The sequence below is a fragment of the Oryza glaberrima genome, chromosome 8 (genome assembly GCF_000147395.1).
Source record: "Oryza glaberrima chromosome 8, OglaRS2, whole genome shotgun sequence".
Lineage (NCBI taxonomy): Eukaryota > Viridiplantae > Streptophyta > Magnoliopsida > Poales > Poaceae > Oryza > Oryza glaberrima.
This window is the reverse complement of record NC_068333.1, coordinates 25,031,205-25,043,257: the sequence shown is the minus strand read 5'-3', so window position 1 is coordinate 25,043,257 and position 12,053 is coordinate 25,031,205. Positions and strand designations below refer to the sequence as shown.

The following is a 12,053-nucleotide window of genomic DNA, read 5'->3' as shown; positions in this document are numbered from 1 at the left end:
GGATCGGATATGGAATTAATTAGCAGCTATACAGTTTGTGTGTACTTAATTATTAAGCCCATGCATCATATCTGGCCTGTTGCTTGATTGGAAATGTAACCTATTAATGTATTTGTAATTTTTGTACTCCAATGATTACTGGAATTGCTTACATGTTTAATTTTTAGCCCCCACACACTAATTAAAAGATCATCATACCTTGCTGTAGGCGTATACATATTCTCTGTAGGATCATTCAGTTACGATGGTCATAAACAAATAATGGCGTTCAACCCACAGCTAGTTTAGAGTTGTCGTTTATGATAGAAGTTGAGTCTAACATGATTGGGAAAATATGGACTCCCTCTGTTCCAGAGAATACATATAAGAACCATTCTAGATAGGACACATATTAGTACTATAAATCTGAATAGAGATGGGAACTTGTTCCAATACATATTAACTAGCCACTTAGTCGCACGTTGCGCGACATTAAATACCCGTATAAAAACCTTGTATATATGAGTCAAAATATATGATATGAAATTCTACTTTAAATTTGAAAATTGACAATACCATAGAACTTAATAAATAATTTTTAGAACCACCGCTGCATAGGGTGGAGCCCATCTTAAGTAATAAGCACAAGTACTGTTATCAGTACGAAATTGGAAACAATAGCCTATAAATCCTCTCTGCTTGGTGATGAGAGGAACTAACTCATATACTGACAGAGAGTAGTAAAATCTAACAAAGTGATCTACAAAATATTTCTGACTTCAAAAGTGTATGAACCTAAGTTATCCTACCATGTGTACTTCGCAGAGTTAAAAAAATTGAATTAGGTTGGGTTTGGAGTATGATAAAAGACTAAACAAATCCGATGTATATCCATACGGATTTCTGTATTTGCAGCTCTTCAATTCAATCTAGCTTTTAGCAGCAAAATGAAATATGTGAAATCTAAAGACCAATTATAGTCATAGGAGTTATTATAAAAGAAAATGAGTAAAATACACGGTCGGTCTTTAAAGTTGAGCGCGGGTGTCACTTAGGTCCATAATCTTGAAAATTGCACATCTAGCTCCACCATCTTGTTTAAGTGACTCATTGAGGTCCAAAGGACCTCTAACCGGGTTGACTGGCTTACGTGGCGGTCCAGCGTGGCAACATATTTGTATTTTGCCCCCCTTTTTGATTCCCCGTGTCTGATCCAATCCCTTCTTCGCGTGGCGCACGCAGGAACGTGCCTACAGCGACGTGCGCCAGCACGCACACCTGCGGCACCCACCCATCTCAACCACGCTTCGTCGAGGTCCACGACAGCAGCGACGGAGGACACTGATGTTGGCGAGGCGAGGCCGGAGAACGTGACAAGCGAGGCGGCGCAGCTGTGGTGCGCGATGAGGCGCAGCATCAGCTCAGCCATCGGTATGACGTGGCCGGTGAAGGGGCTGGCGATGAGGATGACGTGCAGCGGCGGTGGGCGAGGTGACGACAGAGGCAGATGAGGGATTTGGGGATTTTTTTTGGTGCCCAGGGCTCTACTGAAGCGCGAAGGGGCTATTTGCAAATGAGCTATCTACGTGGAATGCAACGTAGACGGTCAGCTTCGGTCAAACTAGGTTTGGACCTTAATGAGTCACTTAAACAAGATGGTAGACCTAGATGTGCAATTTATAAGATTATGGACCTAAGTGACACCCGCGCTCAACTTTAAGGACTGGCCGTGTATTTTACTCAAAGAAAATTTACCATTTATAGAACCGAATATGAGCATCAAATGAATCATTGTGCTGCTGTACATGAGCATATGGAATCTCACAATGTAGTAAAATAGGTAAATTGGTATTCTGTGAGTTACTTTATCATGGGACAAACAATCATGCGCTTTGTCAATCGTAGAAAAGGTTGCTGCTTCTTCCTTTAAGATGTATATCTGTTACAGAAAATTTCAGTGCCTTCTACTTCTAGACCATAATTGACAAGTGTTCATCACTATTCTCTTATTTAAATTGATATTAATTATCTATCTATCTATTATATTATTAAAGGAATAGAAAAAGAAGCCTCCACGTTCGCTCTCATGGCCTAGAAATTCTCACATTAATCGGAGAAAAAGAAAAAACAGAGTCCATATAGGAATATAATTTAATAATAGCTGAAATTCGGAATTAAGAATAAGAAATATAGGAAGGTAAGACTAGAGTCCATATCGGTATACAATAGAACTAATGGAAATTCGGAATTAAAAAATAAGAAAAAATAAATGTAGAGGTTAGAGTCCATCTAGAAATATAATTTAGAAATTAAAAAAATTCGAAATTTAAAAAAATATTGGATGAAGACTATAGAGTCCATATAGAAATAGAATTTAAAAATAATTAAAATTCGGAATTAAAAAATATTGAAAGATAAGTTTAGAATCCATATATAGAAATACAATTTAGAAATAATAGAAATTAGTAATTAAAATAAGGAATATTGGAAGAAGAGTATAGAATCCATACAAGAATTTAAAATTCAGAATAAAACTAATAAAATTAAAGTAGAATTTGGAGTACTAAAATTAGAAATTTAAAAAAGGAATATTGGAAGTTCGCTCTCATGAGACACGCAAAATTATGTTGTCATTTTAATATATTTGAATATTACATTGAGAAAACATATATATTATTATAAGATAGAAAATATAATGATACTAGCCGCGCAATCTGTGTGGAATTAGGAAATAATATAAATTTGGAATTAAAAATAAGGAATATTAGAAGTAGAGTATAGAGTACATATAAAAATACAATTAAGAAAAAAAATAGAAGTTCGGAATTAAAAAATAAGGAGTATTAGAAGTAGAGTATAAAGTCCATATAGGAATTTAAAAACTAACTAAAATTTGGAATAAACATAATAAACTAAAACTAGAGTTTAGAGTCCGTATAAAAATATAATTTACAAATAACTAAAATTCGAAATTAATAAAAACATGGGAAGAAGAGTTTAAAGTCAATATACGAATACAATTTAAAAGTAACTGAAATTCGAAATTAAAAATTAAAGAATATTGAAAGATGAGTTTAGAGTCCACATAGAAATATAATTAGAAATAATAAAAATTCAGAAATAAAAATAAATATTATTAGAAGAAGAGCATAAAGTCTATATAGATATACAATTTATAGAAAATTCGGAATTGAAAAAATATATTAAAAGACGAGTCTAAAGTCCATATAGGAATATATATAATTTACAAATAACTAAAATTTGATATTAAAAATAATTAATAACTAAGACTTATATAAAATACAATATGAGTATTACACATTGGTAGTTTTGTAAAGTTATTGCAAAATTTAAAATTATATTGTCATTTTAATATATTAGAATAATATAATGAGAAAACATATATGCTATTATATGAGAGAAAATATAATGATGCTAGCCGCGCAATTTGTACGGACCACCATGCTAGCACACCAACAGAAGAGAAAAAAAATCTAATATAAAACCAGAGCTATCGTCAACTGACGGATGAATGCATCGCTCATTCGCTTCATTGCTTGAGTTAAATTAATCGCAAGTTTAAGCTAGCTAGCTAGCTGGGGAGTTCACACAGGAACTGATCAAATAGCATACCAATCTCAAAGTAAACTTTTCATCGAGCACCTTGTGTGCATGGATGGTGAAATCAAGGAAGCCAGTTATCGGCCGAAGCATAGCGAAGATCCTGGCATGTGCATGCTTGGAGCAATCCTGACATGGCCTCTGCAGAGAGAAGAATAAGGATGTGGTGGCGCACAGCTGGGAGGCCTAAGCATCTATGGGGTCGCCGGAGCATGCTCTACATGGGCCACAGCCGCATCTACATGGACCGCTACTACGACCCCATCGAGCTCCATGGGCAGCCGCCGCCACTGCTGTGAGTCTACATGGCACTGAACTCAATAGTTTCGTTTGAGTTTTATGGCTTTCACCGCTGCCGCCGCCGCGTGGAACCAGGGCGCCTCTTTGTGATGGCTGGCGACGAGGGGTTAGCGCTGGCCGGTGATGCTGTGATCTCCTTATACCTGGTGGTGTGCCGCGATCTGTTAATGGGGAGGAGACGGAGGGGATTGGGAGGAGACGCGGTGGCGGCAACGATGGGGAGGAGGCATGGAGCGATGGCACCGGAGACTTTAGGAGGACGTGGCGGCGAGGGGGACGCGCGCTGTCTCCGGCTATCCGCCTCTCGGACGCGAGTAGAACGAAAGGAAATTATTCTTTCCCCAGTAGGGTAGGGACGTGGAAGGGGCTATTTTTAAAAAGCAACTTCTTGAAGGACCACGAAGATATTTTGTCTATTGAAGGATCGGACGGTTGCTAACCATGGAACGAAGAATCGGACGGTCCATGTTTTCCTGGTGACGTGGCGCATTGTGGTGGTGAAAACTTTAGTTTTTTCACTACTTTAAATTATCTAAACTGATATACAAATTAATATGGTATAATTTAGTTAGAACATTGATAATCTACTTGAGGTCTTGTGACCCTGGAAAATTGTATGTAGAATCGTCATTGATGGGACACATCTTAGTAATAAGATGTGAAACTAGGATGTGTTCCATTCAATACTATTATTTGTAATATTATGGGATGAAGGTGGTAATGGAAACTTGAAAATTACCGTTGGATAAAAAATAAACGTTTGAGATTTGTCCACATTGTTAATAGTAAAAGTTTTACTGGGAGTAAAATTTTTACTCGGGATTGAATCTAGGGAAAAAAAATGATGTAACACTGCAAAGGGCCGGAACGAGGATGCGACTGAAATGGGCTTAAGTAGGATGGGCCGGCACTGACATGCCAGGCCGCGCGACCTGTGGCTCCTCGCCTTGGGAGCCTTTTGTTGAGGTGTTTGGCAAGTGAAACTCTGCAAATTGTCAACTGTTAATGAATAGTAGTGCAATCTTTCACGGCCATACATGTTTGTCGTAAGTAAACAACCGTGACACAAGCTAGTAGGCTCAGTACATCTCCCTTTAATTCAGTCGTTTCCTGCGCATAATTAGTCAAGCTGATCACGACGTGGGGCACGAGAGTGGTTTATTAAAGGCGTGTGCCGCCTGGCTGCCATCACACATATGGTATATTAGATTAGGTCAAGTGTTCTGACTAGGTTGCTCTAATTAACAGTTGATATGATTTTGGGTGCTCATCGATCGAAATCCAAGGGGGAAAATGAAAGATTTACCTCAACATATAATTTCTTTTCCCAGAGAACAGAACAATTGAGATTAATGTGTTGAATCGTTCTCTCCTATCTAGTAGTACTAGCTGGAGTACTTATTAGTATACTGTATAATATTTAATCTGCAATTTAGAAAGGCAACTGGGTAGTCCAAGTCCACGCAGTGGGAAGGAAGGCCAGAGCCCAGAGAGACCAAGCAGCACACAAGTTGCACTAATCTATTACTCGATCTGGAAGCAGCACGGCGAGAGGGCCCACAGATCAGTGACGACTGTGCCTTAATTGACAAACCAGGCAAGCAGGCTTTATCTAGCTTAGCTTGTTGTTTAGGATAGGAGGAAGGGAGGGACAGATATATATTCTCGTATGAGCTGAATTAATTTTCATCAATTCCCACTTTCCCAGTACAGTGCAGTGCCAGCAAGTGAAGGAACAATTAATCACACGTACCCTAGCCAGCTTGCTAATAAACAAAGCGCTTGATTGGAGTTAAAATTTAGCGAAAGCCTGCCCATTCATGTGCTTAAAAGGTTCGGAAACTAACACTGATGCATCTCCAAAGAAAAAAATAGTTCAGAAACAGCAAATTAGAAGGCACGTACCAGGATTAAAGAGGCTACCTAGAAAACTAACCTAAGTTTTTTAAGTGAAAAACTTTTAAAAATTATTATATATTATAGTTGTAACATAATTACATCGTAACTGTAGTATGTATTATATGTAAGCACAGTAATATAGTATTAACCTCTGACATGTCCCTTTCGGGTTGGGTTGCATTTGAGGGAGGCTTCAAGTAGGGATGACGAAGCTAAGCTTGCTTTATCTCCTAGCTCCTCATCTAGCTTTCGTTGAGTTGACTTATTATTAGTCATTCCAATTTCCATCCATCCATTCATCCCCTCTTCTTCTTCTTATGATCTCTTCTTGTTCTAATTGCGACCGCAATTAGCAACAACTAGTCAGTTACATACGTAGCATGATTCCAGGCAGTGGCGGCGGCGGCGGCGGCGGCGGAATTAGCCCTTACTTGGTGCAGAGCCAGCATGGGCATGGCGGCGGCGTCGACGGCATGGAGATGGAGGAGGGCGGCGGCTTCATGGGCGAGCAGCCACAGTGCCACCCGCTGCTCTACAACCTGTCCGTGCTCAAGGACAGGGTGCAGCAGCTGCACCCGCTCGTTGGCCTCGCCGTCGCCCACAACGCCCACGCCCACGGCCCCCTCGATGTCTCCGCCGCCGACGCCATCATCCAGGAGATCGTCGCCGCCGCCTCCTCCATGATGTACGCCTTCCAGCTGCTCTGCGACCTCGGCACGGCGCCAACCACCGCGCCATCACAGGAGACCGCCGCCGCCTCCGCCGTCGTTGTCAAGAACAACGACCATGCCGCCGATGCCGGTCAGATGGAGGACGACCATCTCATGCAGCAGCAGTGGCAGCAGAACGGCAGCCGCCAGCACGATTACAGCAGCCATGCCCATGCGCCGCCGGTGTTCCACAGCGAAACGGCGGCACCGGCAGGCGCGACGTCGGCGACGGACACGATCATCGAGCTGGACGCGGCGGAGCTGCTTGCCAAGTACACGCACTACTGCCAGGTGTGCGGCAAGGGGTTCAAGCGCGACGCCAACCTGCGGATGCACATGCGCGCGCACGGCGACGAGTACAAGAGCAAGGCGGCGCTGTCCAATCCGACCAAGCTGCTCGCCAAGGGAGGCGACGAGACGATGGCGGCGGCGGCGAGGAAGTACTCGTGCCCGCAGGAGGGTTGCCGGTGGAACAGGAGGCACGCCAAGTTCCAGCCGCTCAAGTCGGTGATCTGCGCAAAGAACCACTACAAGCGCAGCCATTGCCCCAAGATGTACGTGTGCAACCGCTGCGGCCGCAAGCACTTCTCCGTCCTCTCCGACCTCCGCACCCACGAGAAGCACTGCGGCGACCACCGCTGGCTCTGCTCCTGCGGCACCTCCTTCTCCCGCAAGGACAAGCTCATCGGCCATGTCTCCCTCTTCGCCGGCCACCAGCCGGTCATGCCGCTCGACGCCCCCCGCGCCGGCAAGAGGCAGCGATCGTCCTCGGCGTCCGTCGCCGGGAACATTGACGACACCACCGGCATTGGCATGGGCGCCGCCTGACGACCTTACTAACTAACTGTGATTGTATTGTTGCCATCACCTGCTGCATATATATGTCCATGAAAGATTCAATCCAGTACTGCATGGCTAGTTAAATTAGCATGACAATGCTAATTGGAACACACATGTTAATTTGGAAATCGATCAGGGCAGCAATTTCAGGCAGTTTATCAGTTAGTTCTATACATTAGCTTATGAGATGTGTGATGAATATATACTGTATTAGCTAACTAGCTAGGGGCTTTAGCTTTACAATATAATACTAAGGTTTATTACAAACTGTCTTGGTAATAATGAATGCATGATATACTACTCCAATAATCAAGATGGATATGCATGGTAAATAATGTAATACTCCTGTTTGTCTTGTCTTGCAATTAACTTCTAGGGTCCATGCAAAGATCGAGAGAGATGGAACAGAAGATCATCATCCTAAGTTCCCAAGTAACGGATATGGGGATATATTGAACTTGAAATTGAACTAAGGTATGGTATATATTGATTTGCAATTGGTTAATTGGGGGCAAGCTACCTAGGTAGCATATGCATGCTTTATATATACTACCACCTCCATTATCAAATAAATGAGATTTCCTAGATTATATGTAATCAAACCTCAAAACATTAATGGATGCAAAAATGTTATGATTTATTATGTGTAATTAATATTAATAGATTTATCATGAAAAACACTTTTATATAATCCCTCAGTTTCAAATTACTTATCATTATATCAAATCTCACACAAACAAATGAGATGTGTAATATTATTGTCACCCTCACTATATTTACACCCTAATTATTTTCTCAAAGTAGCCATTAGCCCACTAACTTTGATTGTCTTTTATGAGCCAATGAAATTAAGTTGTGATTACATTGATGAAAGGTTAAGGAGAAAGGGCAGCATCTAAAAGTGCTTTGAATGTGAGAATGGCAAATATCTTGGTAAAAATAATTGAACGCTAGAATGCGGACAGAGTATTGTTTTAATTTTTTTTACAACTTTTTAATTATAAAATGCAATGATGAGGTATCCAAAATATTGGGTTTGTTTGGTTTGCTACCATATCAAAATGTTGGCAATGCTAAAACCTAAACACATTTTAGTAGGGAATATTTTGGCATCAAACGAAAATAACTTGTTAAGTCAAAAGGAAACAATGGTGCTATTCAAGATGGATATAGAGTGTGTTTAGCTGGCCGTGTTGTCCTAACCGTCATGCTACGACAGTTGTACATGCATTCCAAGATTCAACCTCCAAAACATTTTGACCAACATTTAATATAATATGAATTAAATTTTACTTGCTAAAAATTATATCATTGGATTGACATTTGAATTTACTTTCATATGGTTATAATTTTGTTACTACAAAGTTTATAATATATGAGAAATTATAAGACAAAGATTAGTTTTGTAGACCGTGTCAAGTTTGACTTATATTATGGGATAGAGGGAGTAAATGGTTGTCGGTTGTCCTATAGTTCCATACCTCCCATTCATGGTGTATAGTTTGAATCGTCTTAGCATCTCTCCTTTTAAATCCCTTCTTCAATTAATTCTCCGGAGTAATTGACTGTTTGAGTATAGATATGTATGGTCATATGATACTCGATTGTGTTTGCTGATCTTGATGTGTAGGCAGGATATGGACAACCAACAACAAATGTGGAGTATGTATATACAGTCGCGCTTGAATGTGTTATATGCGTACTTGCGTAGGTGTGTTCCTAGCTTAAGCTACATGTGCACGTGTATATATATAAGAGCATGTTCATTTTGTACCGTGTTTTTAAAAAATTATACATCATATTTACAGATAACCTAGAAGCTAGTGTGTTTAGAACACAATCGCTAAGGAATTATACATTTTTTTTAAAAAAAAAAACACTACCGAGAGATGATCCGGCCTGGAACCGTACGTGGTGCTGCCGCCAGAGAAAAAACATGAGTGGGGAAGTGGAAATTAATGGGCCGAGCGAGATTAAGGAGCTGACATCTGGCCCAGCAGCCCAATACATGTCAAGGCAGAGATAATGTGCTTGATTCGCTAGCCCTGTATGGCTGTATGGCTGTATCATTTCGTTCCTCATTAATCTATGCATTCTATAAATACATACTATAAAATTATTAGCCCATTAAATCAATAGGAAAGCATGTCATATAGTATATTCTAAAAAATCAACATGTAAACATATTTATCTATAATATTTATAATACTTAACATATATCTATCCATATATTCCATATCAAAGCAGAGGGTATTATTTAAGAATTTGTTTCATGATTAGTAACTCTAGCTTTTCATATCTTTTCCTACCTTCCGCTTCCTGCTATGTAAATCTTGACCAACAACCTAATATTTTATTTACAATCTCCTAGAGAGCCTATTAAATTTATTTTTCTTCAAACATGTCTTGGCAAAACAATTTCATTTGATGGTAATAACTAATCTCCTATTCACTTCTTGCTCGATTGTTCAATGAACATATTAAAGATTTCTTAGTACTTTCTGAAGCAAAACATGGGGAATATGATCTAGTTAATAAATAAGGAAAGGGAAAGAAACCATGTCTTGCATGAAACATGGTTTCTACACAACATCTAAGATATCATGTGAGATAAGTAGCATTAAATTTAAGTATGGAATAGTAGTGTTCGCATTAGAAGAGTAGTGTCTAGTACTAGTTTCTTGATGATGTGAAGTTTATAGAAACTATGTTTAGTTTCTTGGGTTGAGAATGGCCTTATCTCTCCTCCTTTATCTCCTCGATATGTGTGCATAGCTTGCTTATAGTTTGCTATTGTACCTGCTCTAAGGGTAGTCCCAACCCTCCAATTAGAATGGTGTCTATAGTATTAACTACATTGCCATGTAGGATTTTTAGCTTATGTGACACTATATTAATTAAGAGAGAGAGTGAAGAGAGGAAGAAACTAGGTCTCATGCAAGACACAGCTTCAACACGAGAACCTATACACTAGATACTATCAAGTTTTGCATTGGGGGAGAATAGTGTCTTCATAATAGATGAAGAATAAATATGATTGGTAGAGAAGAGAGATGATGTATTTATTAATGGCCCACTTTAAGAAACCATGGGTTGTAGAGTGTAGTTTCTATTGTGATGTCTTATTGACATGGTACTATAGACACTGCTTATGGACATTATGGGTTGAGACTGTCCTAAGATGTACTCCATTTAATAGTGCAGTGGTAAAAAGTGTATGATTTTAGCCCTAAATCTCGTGTTTTCTAACACATTTATAATTTCTTTTCACAAAATACTAATGATATCATATCCGGTCGATGGATAGACAAGTTATATATTAAACAAAGGAACGAGCGGTTGAGTAAACGGGTTGGCTTTGCATTGTTTCTTGAACGTGCAGCATCATCATCATATCTACGTAGTAATTAAAATACGATATGATTCTTCACAGCATGCCAGTTAAAGCAAAGGCAGCGTCGTGGCTAAGCGAACTATACTAGTATACATGTTGCAATCGACGGAACGAGCTAGCAACGACATTTGTCCGGACAGCTGACATGTCAACACACAATAACCGTCACTGCTACTACTATTAATTGTCAACGGCCTCGCCTGGTCAAGATCTTAATTAACTGGTACATCTGTCAAAGATCTCTTTCACATAGTGTATGTAGTATTCATATATGATCACGTTATTAATTAATGCATGCTGCCTATCAAACCTCGCAAACAAATTTTGTACTTATATAGTAAAAGAGTAATTTTCTCTTTTTTTTTCATTTATAGTACGAAACAAAGTTGTGTGTGCTTGATGACTTGGACGAAAAATTCCAGACGACATCCTGATCTTGTGAGTTGTGACCAGAGAGACTCTACTACTACTACTAGAACAAAAATAATTAAATGAATTATAGCTAGTGATCGAGCGCAGCTCATATATAGGAGTATGAGTGATCAGTGACTGGCTGGTGGGGTCTCAGTTACTACTACGAGTAATCAATTAGGTGGCCATACGTCTGAATCGACGTGTCTAAATAAAAATCGTCCATTACGTGCTCGTCGTTGAGCAACAATAAAAGTCCACGGTCAGCCAAACCGGAACACGAACGGAAACTTCGGCCTCGAAAAAATTGCCAAATTAGATATATTTTCCAAATTGCACCTTGAACAACACTCCATTTGCAAACTACGTACCTATAGCCGCGTGCTTAATATATATATTAATCTCACCGCTTAATACTAAGCTAATTATACATATATAGGATGCCCATATGGGACTCCATGGTGCCCGGGCTCCAAGGTATAAAACACACAAATTCTCACAAATTGTAAGTAGATATCTAGGTATATAAATTTGATTCATACAAATACCTAACAACAAAACAACTCAAACTCAACTTTATTTCACAATTCATTATTACATACCTAACGAATTATATGTTTGGATGTTATATACCTAGAACCAAAATCTAACAAAAAAAAAAGTTCAAACTTGTTTGAACTTGTTAGTAAAGAAGTTAATGTTCATATCTAAACATTTAAAAAAAATCATACTCATTCAAATTGGATATATACTCAATTTGAATCTTGGAGCCCATACTCCATGTAACACCAGTTAATTTACCTATATATATATATATATATATATATATATATATATATATATATATATATATATATATATATATATATATATGACACTCATATGGGGCACCATGGTGC

General features: G+C 39.1%; 1 protein-coding gene across 1 annotated transcript; it reads left to right on the top strand.

The window, feature by feature from the left end:
• Positions 1-6,069: 6,069 nt before the first annotated feature.
• Positions 6,070-7,658, top strand: LOC127781532 (protein SENSITIVE TO PROTON RHIZOTOXICITY 2-like). Its single transcript, XM_052308497.1, has one exon. It carries the CDS (start codon positions 6,180-6,182, stop codon positions 7,335-7,337), a length of 1,158 nt encoding a protein of 385 aa, XP_052164457.1. The 5' UTR covers positions 6,070-6,179; the 3' UTR covers positions 7,338-7,658.
• The last annotated feature ends 4,395 nt before the right edge of the window (positions 7,659-12,053 follow it).

Coding starts and splice junctions, on each gene's coding strand:
- LOC127781532 (XM_052308497.1), top strand. CDS start 6,180: ATGATTCCAGGCAGTGGCGGCGGCGGCGGCGGCGGCGGAATTAGCCCT.